Here is a 16954-nt window from a genome sequence, read left to right as displayed (position 1 = left end):
GGCCTCCAATCCGGGCGCGGGGCGGGGCATCGACTTTTTGCAAAATCCCGGAGGCCAGCCTCTGACGGGCGGGGTGCGGCCCCAGGAGGCGGGGTCTCGGAAGTTCCACCAATCGCAGAGAGGCGGCCGCCTGCGGCCCATCCCCCGGGACTCAGATGCGGCTCCAACACTAAAAATCTAAAATCCGGGAGGTTGCGTGTACCTCCTGGAACCTGGCCGACTGCAGATGCGAGACTGAAGCCCGGAGTTAAGACATTTGTTCAAGATCGCAGTGAAAAAGCAATCAGACTTTCATAGTGGAAACGGTCTGCTTCATAACAGTAATGATTATACTGTAATAACTTTTCTTGAGCACTTAGTATGTGTCAGGCACTATTGTAAGTGGTTATTACGACCGATTTTCTCCTATTAGGTAGGTTGGTATTATTGTTAGTATCCCGTAGTCCAAACCACCGTCAGGCAAGCGGGGAAACCCAGTCCTGGAGAGAAAGAACTTGCCCAGGGTCCTGCAGTGAGTGCAAGACAGAAACAATTCACTGTCTACTGAAAGCGCAGCTTGAAGGACAGCTGTGTAAGGTGTCAAACTGGCCTAGGCCCTTGCCCCAGTTCTGCCACTGAGCTTCATGCAAATGGGATTTACAACTCCTGCCTCACAGGGTTGCTGAAGGAGTAAGTAAATAAACACCGCACCAGGACCATAAGAAATGAAACAATAGAACTAATCTAAAGAGTTCCTCGCAGCATCCTGTTTCACAGGGTAGATAAATAAACCTGGAGACTTTCCCAAGGTCCTGCATCCAGCTCAGTTGCAGCCCAGTTCCTCCCAGCAGCCCCCCACCCAGATTGCCAGTGACTGTCTACACACATACCTAATGGTAATTATAGCAGCAGCTTCAATTCACTAAAGGCCTACTCTGTCCCAGGGGGGGAAAATGTACCTAACCCTTACAACAATTTATGAGTTAGGGTAGTACTGTTCTCCCTGTTTAAAGATGAGAAAACTGAGGCTCAGGTTAAGAGACTTACCCAGGATTACACGAACAGGAAATGGTGGAGGTGGAATACGATGCCAAGTTTTAGACACCAAGGTGTGGACTCTGAGCTGTGTTGTTCTCCATCCTGTACTCCCCACACTGAGCTACTACACCCCACCCCCACCCGGCTTTCTCCCAAGCAGAGAGGGCTCCAGGCGATTTGAAGGCCAATTGATACTTGCTTGGGCATGCCCCAGCTCAAGGCTGAAACTCACCTCTTTCTGTCTTCTAGCAACACACTCGGAGGTTCTCTAGCCGTACCTCCTTACTCCAGCCCTGGCATCACACGTAAAGACATCAGGGCCACAGGTGCAAGTATCCAGATGAACCTCTGGCCCCTCCCTCCCACAATATTTGGGGCTGCCTTAGCCCATGGTATTGGGGTCTTTCGAGAGACAAAAGGACATGCGCTTGTCCTGGGGCTTCATGTCATGGACCCCAGGTAGCCCTCGGTCCAAATTTGTCTTCTACCACTCACCTGCAACTTCAAGCAGGCCATTTGACCTTTCTAAGCCCATTTATAAGGGAATTTTTTAGGGTTAAAATTCCGCAGCCCTAGAATCAGTCCTAGCTATTTCAGAAGAAAGTTTCAGTAACTGATTCTTGTTTCACTTTTTTTCAGAGTACAAACTTTAGGCCATGGGCGTCAGCTGCTGCAGACTCTCCGTCCTTTGGGCCTGGAAAAGATGTGGCACTTTTAAGACCAGAGGGCCCCTTTCTTCGTTCACCATCATCCTGACTGCAGTGACCTCCCTGGGGCTGATGCTGGGCCTGGTGCCGGGCCTGGTGCCATGGTCCACATAGCATCCCAACCCTCATCAGAGGAAAGGAGCAGCATCCCCATGTGCTGGTCTCCTGTGGCTGCTATAACACATTACCACCAGTTCATGGCTTAAAACACTAACTTGTTCACTTATAAAGAGAGGTCAGAAGTCCAAAATCAATATCATGGGGCTAAAGTCAAGGTGTCAGCAGGGCAGGTCCCTTCTGCAGCCTCTGAGGGGGAATGAATTCATTACCTTGCCTTCTCAGCTTCTAGTGGCCACCTGTATATTCCTGGGCTCCTGGCCCTTCCCTCCACCTGCAAAGTGCACCTCTCCAACCTCTGCTTCCAGCATCACACCTTTTCATCTCTGTGGACTCTCCCTCTGCCTCCCTTTCACGAAGAGCCTTGGTGATTAGATTGGGCCTGCCCAGGTAATCCAGGATAACCTTCCCATCTCAAGGCCTGAATCACATCTGCAAATTCTCTTTGACATATAAGGTAACATTCCCTTGTTCTAGGAATCTGAATATCTTTGGGGGCCATTATTCAGCCTACCACACCCTTTTTGCAGAAGCAGAACTTTGGCTCAGAAAGGTGAAGTCACTTGCCCTTGACCCTTCTGGATTTAGAGTCTTAGAGTCTGATACAAGGAGATGTGGGGTTTGACAGAGCTCCCCAGTAGCCAGGTAACGGTTCTTCCCTGCAGGGGTATTAGGACTGGGGAGGGTCTAGGACCCCCAGGGATAGGCTGCTCTGGTCTCAGGTGATCTTGTTGGCCTGGAGAGAGAACTGGAGCAGCTAAGGGCAGAATCTGGCAAAATCAACTGCCTCAACCCATTTGGGTAGACCCCCAGACACAGGGCTGGATAAAGCAAGACTTCTCAAACTCTTCTTGCCCCAGAGGAACACTGGGGATGAAGGACACGGACACTGGGGGATCAGGAGCAAACCATTTCTTGCCACCTCCCCCTCCCTGGCCTCCATGTATTTTTACTTCTCACACCCACTCCCCTAGGCTCTTGGAATAGCCTGTGGCCTGCAGAGGTAGAGGATGGGAAGTGATTGAGAACTTACTCTCCTCTCTCCCCCCAGGCCTTGTCCAAAGACTGAAAGCAGGAGAGCTCTAGCCCTAACATGCGCTGTGGCATCCCCCATGGGATCAGGCTGCAGCTGCCCTCCCCAAACAAGGCCTGAAATGCCACCCTGCTTGGCTTCCTCCCCTCCCCCTGCTGACCCCCACTCCCTTACTGCCCTTCCCTTGCATACGAATCTTCCTCTCCGAGTCACTTGCTGGAACCTGCCAGAAGGTGGGCCAACTCTCTGTATTGTAAAACATCTGTGCACACCGTGCATTCTGCCCCCTGACATACCCATGACTTTTAACCTGAAAGTATCATCTGTAAATAATCTTCAGGCAGGGTGTACCACGACAGGGGTGTGGTTCAAGTGCCCCTCCACTTCTGATGTGGGGTTCAAGGGCAGAGGGCGGTGATGTTTACAGCTCTGGGTACCTCCATCTGTCCTATCCCCCCACCCCCAACACTGAGCGACCAAGACCCCAGCCACAAAGGCAGGCCACACAGCACACTGGACCCTAACCTCCTTGTTCATATCTCTTTATTGAAAAATTAAAGTTGTAAGCTCTGTATATAAATACACTGACGTCACTGGTCACCTGCAAGGCCTCTGGGATAGGCTGGGGGTGCAATGGGAAGCTGGGGTCTTGGGTCCCCAGGGGTGCAGAAAGGGAAATAAATAATAAATACCATGGGGGGACAAGGAGCTAGGGGGAATGGGGGTGTAAAGGGTGGGTGCTTGATGCTTATTTGTGGCACTGAGGGCCCTGCAAGATGCCCCCCACCCCGGCTGGGGGCCGTGTCCATGAATTCTCATCTGACCTCACTCTAGACAAAGGCCAAGGCCTCTGGGCATAGGCCAGGTCACCGCTGGACGGGTGGGGGGGGCAGTGGCTCCAGTCAACGCTGAGTCACAGGCCCTGGCAGACCACAGGTGGACGTGCCAAGACACAGGTGCTCTGCCCTTCCTCTTCATTTCCCCCCTTCCTGAAACCCACACTTGTAGTGAGTGCCCACTGTGTACTGGCCGTGGCACCAGATCCCGACCTGACCTTCTGTTTGCCTGCCCCGTTCTCTTCTCCCGGTTCTGGTTCAGTGGGCCAGGAGGGAGTGGGGGTTGTCTTCCTGCTACCCTGGCCATGCAGCTCTGGCCCATCAAGGAGCTTAACAGTGCCGGGAGGGAGAAGGGACCGGGGCCAGGGGCCGGGGAGCGGTGGGAGGCCCTTGGGCCTTGGCTCCTAGAGCATCACGTTGAACTCGGTGACCAGAAAGTCGATGTAGTCACACTCCTTGGTCTTGAAGGCCTCTGCGATGATGCGCGCGGCTTCCCGATGCTCCTTGCCCCGAAGGGTCAGTCCGTTCACTTCCAGGATCACATGGCCCACCTTGAGCTGCCCACAATTGTGGGCGGAACCACCTCGCTGCAGGGGCGAGACACAGGGCAGAGGCTCATGGGGCGTCTGAAAGCCAGGTTGGCCTGGCTTTGACCACCCATGGAATCAGGCCTGACATTGCCAAAGAGGCAGCTACAATCTGGGTGTCCACTGCCCTGATTAGGAAACTGAGGATCGGGGAGAGCAAAGGTCCCATGAGCCTGAGTCTGTCCTGGGGTGTTGGATCACTGCTGGGGTCGACACACCCCTGGGATGCTGGGAAAAAACTTCCAGGCGTAGGAAGAGATTGCTGAGCAGGGGCCCCTTGGGGAAGTACCTGAATTGTGACAATCCTAGGCAGAGGCTGACGGGTGTTGGCGCCGCCCTCGATGGCGATGCCCAGGGTGGCTGCACTTTTCTTCACTCGGACGAGGGTGGATGTGGGCTCTAGGAGTCCGGGCTGTGGGTAGGAAGGAGAACAGTGATGAAGGACTTCTCAGCGGGCGGGCCTGGCCATGCACCGTTTTAGGTCACATTGGGAGCCTCCGCTTTGCTGGGCAGTAAGCTAAGCGCTTGGTGTCCTCAACTCTTAATTGCTATGAAAGTCCCCAAGGTTCTGGGTGTTAAGGGGCAGCCCAAGGCAGTGCCTGGCGGCGGTACTAGGACAGGGATCCAGGTCTTAGCCACCACGTCCTGTCAGAATTGAGCTTTAAGATTCTTCGGACCAACCTTTAGCACCCAGCTTGTCAGTGTCCCGGTGAAGGCAGGAGCCTCCAGCCGACCAGAACGTTGTACCCAGTACCCGCGCCCCTCCAGTGAGGGGCTCTCTCCACTGTCTGTGGTCACTTGTCAGGCTGAACCCCGGTCAGGGACTCCTGTTCTTCACCTGGGGCTTGTCTTCCCCTCACCCTCTGTGACCCTACCTTCCTCACTTACCGGTTTGGTGGCCCCCTCTGTGTTCCTATCATTCCGAGGTGGCTCCTTGCTACTCCTGCTCTTGGTGGATGCCATCTGTCTGCCTCGGCCGGGGGCATTGGCCTCTACCTCGCCAGCATCCACACCACTGTCCTCACTCAGGGTCTGCCCACTGTCCGAGAGCTGTGAGAGTGTGGAAGCTGCTGGAAACAGGGAACAGAAGGAGAGTGGTGATTTATACAGCTGCGGTCAGGGAAGGCTTCCTGAAGGAGGTGATGAAGCTGCAACTAGAAGGCTGAGGGGACTCCCTGAGCAAAGACCGAGGGGGTGGGGGGAAAGCTTCAGGGCAGAGAGACTTTCCCCACCCTTCTACATACTGAGATCTGCCCTTCCAATGGGGCCTGGCCCCAAGGCCACCACTTCCAGGATGTCTGCCTTGATTGCCCCCAGTGTAATGATTAGAACAGATGAGAAAGCAAACCTAATGCATAGATGTGTCTGTTTGTTAAACACATACAATGCTGTCAATTTTTAGTAATGGACCGACACATTCATATTAGGAGATTTCACATAAAATTTAATTTCTAGCTTCTTGAGGAAAAAGAAAGGAAGTTCTTCATGCCTGGTCTGCACCCGGACTCGACCCCAACTGGCCTAAGCTGAGTATGGACATGTGCCCCTTTGGTTCCCCGGTCAACCTAAGCTGCCTCACTGTGCATGCAGTGGCCTCATCCCTGAGTTTGATGCCCTGTGTTAACACACTCTGGAGTCTAGCCAGTTGGGTTTGAATTCCCTCGGACCAGCTGTACAGCCCCGGGTGAGTTACGTAGCCTCCAGGGGCCCCACATGCTTGTTCTAATCCAGAGCAACGATGCCTACCCAATGGGGTTTCCATAAAGACTAACAAATGTGATGTATACAGTGAAGCAGTCAAGAGAACAGACTCGTGCTAGACTGCCTGGCTTCACAATGACTTTCTGTGCCTCTTCATCCAAAAAATAGGAACAGTAACAGTACCAGCCTCTCAGGAGCGCTGGTGGGGGCTGGATCAGGTGAGCTGCCGGTACAGGCAAAGTCCCTAGAACAGTGTCTGGCACACAGACAGTGCTGAGTAACAGGTAGCTCTTATCGTGTGTGCCCAGCTCAGCGCCAGGCCTAGAGGCGGCAGTGACCCATTCATGATAGCTTGGGTTTCTCACCACATCTGCCTGCTCTCCCTTAGCTGCCCTCCCCCACCAAGCCCACCGAGCACAGGGACCCTGCATTCTACATGGCACATAGCCCCCGCTCACCTTCCCTGGCAGCAGCAGTGCCCCACGTATCACTTTAGCCACAAGGTGGCAGCAGAATCCAAAAAATGTACCCAACTGGGCAAGGAAGAGACCCAGAGCCTGCAGAGCTCAGGCTTTCAGAGTGAAAGCCGGTTCTGCCCTTCCCTCCACCTCCCTAGCTGGCCTCCTCCGGAGGCTCAGGGGCTGCAGCCTTGGGCTGGCTTCCTGGGCTCCTGGTAGGTCCACCCTGCACTCTGACCCTGAAGCCTCAAGTCAGGAGAACCTTAGGGGTCCACCTTTCATCCAGCACCTTCATGGTGTCTGTACCTGGGGTGCAGACATCATAGAAGCCCCCCACCCCCACCACTGCCCTCAACAAGCTTACTCTTATGGAGGAGACAGATCCATGAGGGCAGGGTGGCCGGGGCTGGGGGCTCAGGAGGAGGAGCCCAACCCTCACGGTAGCCTGGCAGGGCTGTCGTTGTCACCTGCATTCTAGCACAGACGAGCAGCTCAGAGAGGCCCAATGCCTGTCCCATGGTCACACAGCTAGGACACGGCAGAGTCAGGACTCATGCTCATGTCTCTGGTTCCAAAGCCCTTGGTGTGGGCTCAGGACCCTGTTCCCCAGCCACCGTGACCCTGAGGAAGGAACACCTGGTCTACAAGAACCCTTGCTGGGTGAGCACCTGTTCCACTTTCACTGTATTGATGGGCAAATCAACCCAGAGGGGACGCGCCCCCCCCCCAATCACACAGTGGGCACCGGAGCCCAGGAAGCCCCCAATGTCTGCGCGTACTCACTGCGTGTCTGGGGCAGCGCCCTCACTTCGTTCACGTCTGGCTCACTGTCCGGCCGGTGTACCTCCACCAGAACAAAGTGCTGGTTTGTGCCTGTCTGCTCCGGGCGGCCCGAGGGGGAGGGTGGTGGGAGGCAGCCCCCAGCCAGCGTGGCCTCTGCGGGGGGGCTTTTCAGGTGGGGAGGTGACTGGACCCGTGGGAAGGGGCCGATGGGGTGCTGGTTGACCAGGGCCAGATGGGCATCCAGCGGCCTCTTGGCGCCGGGCTTGGCAGGGGAGACGGAGGCGTAGATGGGGGAGGAGGGGGCATCCTGTGCCAAGGGGGCCTCTGGGGCTGGTGTGGTGCCTGCCGGCGGGCTGCGGTTCCTCGGAGCTGAGAAGATGATGCCCGAGTGGGAAGACGCGGAGGAAAGCGGCTTTGGGTCCTGGCTTCCCGGCTTCCTCGGCTGGGCCAGAGGTGGTGGGGGAGGAGGCAGCTTGTAGCTAGGCAGCCCCTCAGCTGTGGATTTGACATCATCCTGCCAAAAGACCCAACAGGAATAGAAGGAGTCAGAGCCCATTGCGGCTGGAATAGGGGAGAGCTGACAGCCGAGTGGGCCAGGCCCGGCTGGAATTCTGTCCCAGCTCTACCGGCTCTTGGCCACACTGCCCTGAATAATGCAACACCGAGTGGAAAACTTCTCCCAGCATCTCGGCAGCTGATAAGCATCGGGATCCTGGCTGCGTCCCTGGGGACAGCACCAGTACCTTTGGGAACTGAAGTTCTTGGCATCTGCCAGGGCTTGTCACAGGGAACTAGACTTCATTAGAGCTGGGATGCAGAAAACGGAAAAACAAAAAAGGCACTTCTTTGGCTTTTTTTTTTTTAGCGGATTATTTTGGCTACTAGAGATGGGAGGTATGACTGGACTAGAGGCAGAGAGTGTGGACAGAAGAGGACAGACACACAGGCTGGGGTGCTGTGTGGCCCCGGGCAAGGCACAGCACCTCTCTGAGTGCGCCCCCGGGCAACGGGAAAACCACACCTGCCAGCAGAGCGGTGAGATACGAGCATCGTGGTGTATCCTGGGTTAGCAAGGCACCTCCCACCCAGCAGGTGCGGGGTGAGTGGCAGCTACCGATAGCATCATTACTATTCCCCCTGCCCCCACCTCCACCTGTGCCAATACCCAGCACTAGCATAGCTCTGACGACAGTGCAGGCACTGTTCCAAACGCTCGACTTAAGTTAACTAGTTCACCCCTTGCAGCAAATGTATGGGTTAGTATACTCCTTACACTCCTCTTATCTCCATTTTACAGATGGGAAAGCCGAGGCACAGAGAGGTTAAGAAACTTGCCCAACGTTTCAGAGCCAGGGGCAGAGGTGGTATTTGAACCCAGGTAGGTAGTCTGGTCCCAGAGCCCAAGCCACTCAAGAGTTATTTGGGTCAGAATCACAAAGTAACGCTGCCTGGACGGCTGGTGTGTGCACGTGGGCATAAGGTCATGTTTAGCTCCCATTTCCGGCCCAGTCCTGTTACATCTTCAGGGAGTTGTCTCCACGCGCCTGGGTTTCAGCATCCGCTGGGAGAACATTCCGATGACATATCCAAAGTAACGCTGACTGGGCAAACAAGCGGCCTGACAGCCCCACCTGAAATGCCAGGAGCCGTCCTGGCCCCCACTATTATAGAGAGAGCACAGGGACATACTGTGCGAAGGCCGGGGACTGCATCTGAGAGCTCACAGTGGGGTCCTGTCTCCTCCCCTGGTCCTCACCAAGGAGCCGGCCCCCAGCGCCGCACACGGGCCAGGGCTGGCAAAACACAAGTACGGGCAGAGGGCCTCTTACCAGGGAAACGTCCGGGAGACTGTTCATATTGCCCTGCACAGCCTCACCGGTCTCCTCCACGTCCAGAGTGTTCTAGAAATGGGGAAGAAAAGATGGGAGCGAATAAAAACCAAGAGGGAAAAAACCAGATTCCAAAATCTGTGGACCCTACGCCACCTTTACGTGATTTCCGTGACTCCTGACATGCCCCAATCTGTTGGAGTTCATTTTATGCATTAAAACTCATGCCGTTTTGAAATCAGTTTTCGAGACCTGCTGATTATTTCCAGGCCTCCCTGGAACTCCCCTGTGAGGTGACTCTGGCCTTGACTGGGGATTCCTGAAGCTGCTCAGTGCACTCCATCCACAACTCCAGACCCCAAGGACTCTCTCCACTGCTTGCCACTGAGTGCCAGGAAGGTGTGCAGATGGCAGATGCAAATGCGAGGTGGATGGGGGAAGTCAGTCCCTCTCCCTCTCTCTTCCTCTTCTAATTTTAATGGTTTCAGTAGTGAAGCGGGGTGGTTAAGGTTTAAATGGACCTTCCTTTGCAAAAATGCCCATTTCCTCCTCCCTTCTCTGATTCACCACAAGAAGCCTCAGGCTCTCTCAAGTGACCCTTAGCTGCGGAAAGGCCATCTCTCTAGGCCTTCCCTGGGAGGCTGGGCAGTGCTCCTCTCTAAACTGGCTTTCCTGAGGGCTTGGGGGAGCTGTTTCTCCCCCACAGAGCCTCGGGTGTCGAAGCCTCTGTGACCAATACCCAGCTCAAGCCTCAGGCGCAGAGATCGGTTCTGCCTGCGCAATCTCAATGCTCCAGACTGACAGGGCCTGGGGTATGCGGATGGTAAGATGTGACCCCTGCCTTCAGTAGTTTAAAGACAGTGGAGTTGATACAAATGAGCAGACAGGACACTGCACCGAGTGAGGAAACACAGACATATAATGCAGCTGGGGAGAGGTTATCAAGGGAGGCTTCCTGGAGGAGGGAGCACAGCTGAAAGCTGAGTCTTGTGGGCGAGCTGGGCAAAGGAGAGAAAGAGGATTATTTCAGAGGATAGGGCATCCATAAAGCAGAAAGGACAGAGGATGTTTGAGAATCTTCCAGAGGTTCCACAAGAGTCAAGCATGGGGCTACTTGAAGCTGAGCCTGAGGGCAATGGGTTGCCATGGAGATGTGGCCAAGATTGCCTTCTGAGAAGTTCCCCTTTGCTCACTTCCTGGCAAGCTGCACTTGAACAATGCAGGCAAGTCAGGGCCTCCACACAAGCTGTTCCCTCTTCCTGGTACATTCTTCCACTCAGCTATCCACAGAGCGGGCTTCATTCGCTTACCGCCAAGACCTTACTCAAAATCCGCCTCCTCGAGGTCCGCCCTGACAACCCACCCTCAAGCACAATCCCCAGCTCCCGCCCTGCTTTACTTTCCTCCTTTGCGCTGATCACTGTTCTTCGCCCAGAATATAATCCTTGAGACTCCCAAGGTGTAATCCTTGAGACGCAAGTCAGATAATGTCCCTCCCCAGCTCATAACCCCTCAGGGCCTTTCTGTTTTACTTGAGGGAATTCCAGACTCTGCACTCATTCTGCTACTCCTCCCACCAACCGGGCAGAACGGTTCTGCCTTTGTGCCTCTCCCCACAGGCCCTGGTTCACTCCTGCACTGCATTGTGTTCTGACTCAGCAAGGCCTTCCTGGACCAGCCCTGTCCCGAATGCCCCCCTCCCCGTCTACCCATGCTAACCCCTGGCCCTGCTTCATCACCACCTGATGTCATACCATTCATTTCCTCATTGTCTGTCAGTAGCGTAAAAAGTCCTCTACGAGGCACGACTTGCAACTAACTACCTGGACCCTGCTCTGTCCTCAGTGATCACGACAGTGCTTGACAAATATTTATTAAGCAAATGAATGAACCCACACCTGGACTGATGAGTAAATGAAATCAGTCAATCACTCTGGTTGCCACGGGGAGGAGGCCTGAGCAGGCAGAGAACCCAGGGAGGTGGCTGCCGCTGTCACTGCGTTGATAGACCTTTTGTGGTAGATTGAATGCGGGTGAGGGCAGTGGGTGGGGACGGAGCCTTCCGGACTGCACACCTCCCCGGACAGAGGTCACCTGGTCATCCACACGGATCCCGTCTCCAGGGACCCTCCCAGTGCCTGGAGCACCCTGGGTGCACAGAGGGCGCACCATCACGGAGACCTGTCATGGGAACCCACCGACGGTTCTGAGGCTCTGCCTCCCGGAGTCTCAGTGGTGCCTTGTCTGGTCCCGTGACGCCCCTGGGTCAAAGTCAGGCTGGGGCAACCGGCCCATTTACCGACCAAGCGGACGCTCACACACAGACGTCGGCCTCCTGGCAGGCTCCTGCCGCTTCCGACGCCGTCTCCTGCACGCTGCCTCAACGGAAGATGCTGCAGGCACCCGCAGGGATGCCAGGACAGCTGGGGGTCCTTGCAGAGGGGGAACCATGGGGCTGCTCTCTCGCCCTCTGACTAGTGGCACCGATTCTGGCTTCTCTGAGATCATACCCACCTCTGCCACTTACAGCTGACTGATGGTGGGCAAGTCCCTGAGCTGCTCTGTGCCTCAGTTTCCTCACCTGTAAACTGGAGTAACTACAGTCCCTCCCTCACGGGGTTGATGTGTATTAACACCTGAACCATGCTCAGAATGGAGCCTGGTACAGTACGCAGGGGGAGGTGGCTATTAGCCACACCGGCAGCCTCAGACCTTGCAAATGTGCTTCCACAAACGAGAAGCTGCAAGACGCGCCCTGGCTCTGCGCAAACACCTCGATGGGCAGGAAACGGCAGCCTCCCATACGCCCCCCTCCAAACTCCAACACCAGAATGGTCCAGTGCGCCCTGCATGACACGGACCATCTACAGTGAATGTGAACAGCCACGGGTTCAGCAGGGCTGGTGACACGCAGTGACTTCCCAAGAGCTGGCAGTCATAGTCCTGATCACAGCAGGAAACACAGAGGGTCAGGAGCCTGGGAAGTGCCTTCAGCAAAGACAAGGGCCTCCACACAGCCCAATGTAGCACTGGCACCTGCTCCAGGAACCCAGCCTGCAGGCGCCCTCGGGACATAGATGACAGTGCATAGTAGGACCAAAGACATGGGATGCTGTCCTGTTCAGATTCATCAGCAGCTTCCAGGATTCAGTCAGTCAACAAGCACTTGTCAGGCAGCCTTGACTTATGAAGGAAGCTCATGGGGATAACAGATGAGTGGGTCACTGTGTCCCCAACACCAAACAGAGCTCCCTGCACACGCAGCTGCCCCCAAACCCCTGCTCAGGATCACTGATGAGGCTGGAAGTTGTGGAAGGGCCCACGAGAGGGGGGAAGGAAGGCCCCGGAGCCTGCCAACACAGCATGTATTTGCTGAGCACACGGGGGGTGGGGTGGGGAAGACTTTGTGTTAGAAGGCAGATCAGAGAACTACAAAGCAGAGGACCTACTATGTGCCGGGCCCTCTACTGGGCATTTCACTTACACAATCTCATTTATGATTCTCAGAGTGAAACTGGCACCCCGATTCTCTCTGGCCCACATCTTTTGTACATAAGCTCTGAGAGGGAAGTGATTGCCATGGTCACAGAGCCATTTTACAGTGGATGAGCTTTCTAACCGAGGCCAGGGGATCCCAAAGTCCATGCAGCCCTTCCCGACCCCAGAACTGGATAGAGGGCCATGATACTGCAGGCACTAGCTGGCCCCAGGAGGACTGTCTCCTGACCGGGATAGAACACAGCCATCGCTGGCCCCTGGCCTCGGTCATTCTCTGCTACTAATGGCATCCTGGAGCCAAAAGTGAGGCAGGCACAAATGCGGGGGAAAGGGAGGGAGGAGCAGGACAAACGGCCAGCTCTGGGAGGGAGACCTGAAGTGGAGCAAACGGCAGACGGGCCGGAGCCCAGCCCTGCCAGACTCCATCTGCCGAATCCAGACGCTCAGGTGCCCCGAGTCCCCGAGCCATGTTCCTTGTGCATCTGAAATAGCTGCAGACAGCAGGCTAAGAACCCGGGGGATGTGTCAGCAGAAACACTCGCAGAACAGGTTTCGAGGAGGATCAAGGTCAGAGCTCACGCAGGAGCTGGCCTATGCATGCTGGCCACCCCTCACCCCAGCTTTTTGGAGCCCCTTTTCTCCTGCACCCACTGAGGCCAGAGCCCATCTGAAGACTTAAACCCGGTGGGATCCTTCACCTGTTCCACAGCTGAGGTGATTGAGGTTCAGAGAGGGAAAACCACCTGCCCAAGGTCACACAGCAAGGAGGGGCAGAAAGCTGAACTCATTTAAGGTCTGACTGTTATCCAGACTGCTTCCCACAAGGGCCAGGATGCCCTCAGCACCTGCTGCCCCATCTCTTTCGTCCTCCAATCTGTGGCGGTTCAGAAAATTCCCTTCCCTTTGGAGAAAAAGAACCTCATTTGTGTCTGAGCTGGCCCAGCCAGGGCCCAGATACCCCCGGAATCTGGTTGGAAGGAACTCTGGGGACACCATGAAATGAAGTGATGAGGGGCAGTCGCCTGTGCCAACCTCTGCCAGCGGGACTCCTGACCCTGGAAATGCAGGTGTGCGGCCCGGTGCTACCTCAGCAGAGCGAGCCCGCTCGGTCCCCTTCCTCCAGCCCAATTCTCTGGTTTCTAGGCCTGCTTCCCCTCCTTACAATGGGAGGGTTCTTACATAAAGGTGCTATTTTCAGCCCTTTGTTCTTCTTGCTGCTTTACTCTAATGTCAGGACAACAGGCTCCCCCCTCCCCCTCCAAAATTCGCAGGAAGAGGCCCGAGTCTGGGTGGTGCTCCCCCTTCTGTATATGGAAAAACTGAGGCACCAGTGCCAGGACACAGGGAGAGAGAAGGAGGGAAACCAGAGAGGGGGAAGTGAGAATAAAAGAAAAAAGAAGACGGGAGAAAAGGCCTAGAAGGGGGAGCAAAGGGAGGGAGAAAGGAGAGGTAAGAAAAGCAGGGCACGGTGAGCAGCCAGAGCAGGGGCTGGGTAAGAGATGTCACCCCAGGAGAGGCGAGGTGGGGAGAGGGGCAGGACAGCAGTGTGAGCTGGGTACGGCCAGAAAGTCCTGGTGTCCAGAGTGCAGGGGACAGGTCTGCATGTCCTTAAAGGGTCATGGGGCCAGACACTGGGGTGACGGCCATGCTGGGGCGACAGTGCATCCTGCTCCTGACTTCTCCAAACACAGGGTGTGGCAGAAGTCTGGAGCTGATGGGGAGGGCCAGGGAAGTGCATGGGGGGGAAAGCGTCCCAGAGCAGAGGACTGGAACCCACACTCACTGGGTGGCCGAGACCACGGGAACTGCCCCGATGCCGGGCTGGCACTGGGCCGGCACTGGGCCTTTTTGTCCATCCCCACTGCCATGTCTGACCACCAAACCCCAGAAGCCGAAAAGTCCCTGGGAATCCTGAGGGGAGGGGGCACTGCCTTGACCCGAGGGAGCCTGTTCGGCGTACACAGACAGGGCTTCCTTCTGCCCCATTTCAGCTCCTTTCTCCCCACTCCCTGCGGCCCGCCACACTGGTCTTTGGGAAAGGATGTCACTCAGTGGACAGAGTGTGACCCAGAATCCCCAGGACAGGGCTGGAAGAGCCCTTAGGACACCCGTTGGAAATCAGGGCTCCAGAAGAGAACTCGAGGGCCGTGAACCTGGCTGGGCAAAAACACTGCATCTCTACCTTCATTAACCTCTAACTGGAACATAGCATGTCCTTCCACCACGAACGGGGGCGACCCAGCCCAGCAGATCCGCAGGCCCGTGACGCCGACCCCAACCTAAGTCACAGACCTTTCATATCACATTCCGGCCGTGGCCCGTGCCACAGAAGCCCATTTATGCTCGTCACGGCCTCCAATTACAGCCCTTACCAGACGGCCGGTTACTGAGCATGCTAATAAAGAAGCACACTTGTTACGACTGGTTTTGGTATTTTGAAAATGTCATTTCCTTAGGATTTGTTTTCTTTGATTCTACACGCACGCTTTATTTTTCAACATTTTAAAACTGTTATTCTGAGAAGGGGTCTCAGGGCTTCACCAGCCTGCCGGAGGGGCCTCTGGCACAGAGGAGGTGAAGAGCCTCCGTCCGGCGTCGGTCCTCCCTCTGGGAGCTCAGAGCAGCAGGGCCGGCCCATGTTCCATCAGGCCCTGACCCCGTGGGCTTGGTTCTGTTTGGAGGAAAGGGCCCGAGTGCCCACCCAGGCGTGGTCCCAGGGATGCAGACGCTCTGAGAAGGACTGGCTGGGAGGGACGGTCCTTATTTCAGACACCAGCGGAAGCAAAGCTATTGCCACCCCGAAGGTTACTAACACCTGGGGGGAATTCATGGTTCTGGGGGCTCAGGCTGAGGCCTCTCTCAGGAGCAAATGGGCCGTTCTCCTCAAGGGGAATAGGACACCCCAGCCTTGCCGTGCCCTCATCTGGGCACTGGACAGCTTCCTGGGGTGGGGCTACACTGCTATTCTACCTGACAGCATACCTGCATCCCTGGGACCACGCCTGACAGCATACCTGCACACCTGAACGGCACCTAAAACATATACCTGTATCTCTAGACAGGGACACCCTCATCCAGCTGCCCCTCTGAGCTCTCTCCACACACAGAAGATGCATCTTAAAAGTTGCAAACAGGATCGTGTCACTTTGTTACTGAGGACCCTTGATGGTTTCAAAATTAAACCCAAGTCCCTGGCGCCACATGCTACTGAGCCTCCCCCCTCGCCCCTGCAGTCCCAGAACTCGGGCTCCACTGACCTTCTGTAGTTCAGGGCCCCCGCTGGGCCCTGTGCCACCCCACCGATGCCAGTGACCCCAGATCCCGGTGCAGACATCTCTCCCCCGCAGTGTCCGGGTCGGTCAGGGCCCCAGTCCCATGCTCCCACACCACCCCTTGGCCACTCATCGGAGTGGGAATTACGTGGACAGAGGGCAAGCACCACTGTCTCATACTCAAGGCTGCCAGAGCCCGGCATGGAGGAGGAGCTCACGGCATGGAGGGGAAGCTTGCTGAGAGAGGGAGTGAACAGACGGGTTCCTCCTGGTCCTCATGGCCCGACACAGGCCCGAGCTCCCCCACCCTCCTTTCGGTCTGGATGGGGGGGGGGCACAGAGGCTCTCGGGGAGGAGGCTGATGCAGCAAAGGGCTGGCAGCCACTCCTGGGCCCCCTTTACACCTTCCCGCAGGTAGAGAAGGGCAGTAAGGCCTTTAGGGCTGGGGTCCTACCCCCACATCTGCAGGTAGGCCCAAGGAGCCCCTTCCAGGCATAGGAGAGGCCTAGAGCGCAAACCCTCTCAAATTCAGGTGGAAAAGGGTTGCGGTTAAAGCTGGGGCAAGTCCCAGATGCCACCGCCAACCTCAGAGGCATCTGTTCTGTGGGTACGAGGCTGCCTTTGACTTTTACCACCCCTTTCCTCTGCAGTGCCCTCTGCCAGCCTTTAGAATATCAGCAGAACTGACTTTCATGGACTCCACACCTTCAAGTCCACTCCTGACCTCATGGAATCCTCAGGACAAGCCACGGATAGGTGCTTTTAGCAGCCCAGGGGACAGATACAAAATATGAGTCTCTGGAGCTTAAGTCACCTGTGTAAGGTGACACAACTACCAGTCAGGAGATCGTGTGTGAGATTCCCAAACCCATGCACTGCAGCGCCTCTGCCGCAGCCTGTGACGCACCAGATGAAGAATTCCACGACTGTCCAGCAAGGCCTGCCTTCCTGTGCTCAGCTCTCCTGGCCGACTTCATTATGGGAGGAGAGTGATATTGTTTGGAGGCAGCAAAAAACTCCCAGGGCTGAGTCTCTCTTAGACAAATGGGAAATGAACACACTTGGTTGACGTGGGGAGGGCTGCCCCTGACTTCTACTGATCGGCTGCGTCTGGTT

At 55.8% G+C, this 16954-nt stretch overlaps 1 protein-coding gene across 4 annotated transcripts in view; it reads right to left on the bottom strand.

The window, feature by feature from the left end:
- Positions 1-3408: 3408 nt before the first annotated feature.
- WHRN (whirlin) overlaps positions 3409-16954 on the bottom strand; it is a 76659-nt gene continuing 63113 nt past the window's right edge. For 3 of the 4 annotated variants that reach the window (XM_037139466.2, XM_037139468.2, XM_053656457.1), the window contains 5 exons: positions 9069-9140; positions 7240-7753; positions 5186-5367; positions 4587-4709; positions 3409-4297 (listed from right to left, as the gene is read on the bottom strand). In XM_037139466.2, coding sequence (XP_036995361.2) covers positions 4115-4297; positions 4587-4709; positions 5186-5367; positions 7240-7753; positions 9069-9140 — 1074 coding nt within the window. In that variant the 3' untranslated portion in view covers positions 3409-4114. The remainder of the gene's footprint in view (positions 4298-4586; positions 4710-5185; positions 5368-7239; positions 7754-9068; positions 9141-16954) is intronic. The other variant, XM_037139467.2, reaches the window with a different exon arrangement.

This window comes from Artibeus jamaicensis, unplaced genomic scaffold (genome assembly GCF_021234435.1).
Source record: "Artibeus jamaicensis isolate MK-2021 breed Jamaican fruit bat unplaced genomic scaffold, CSHL_Jam_final scaffold_1964, whole genome shotgun sequence".
In the NCBI taxonomy this organism is placed as follows: Eukaryota; Metazoa; Chordata; class Mammalia; order Chiroptera; family Phyllostomidae; genus Artibeus; species Artibeus jamaicensis.
Note: the sequence above shows the minus strand (reverse complement) of the source record. Positions and strands in the feature narration are given on the sequence as shown.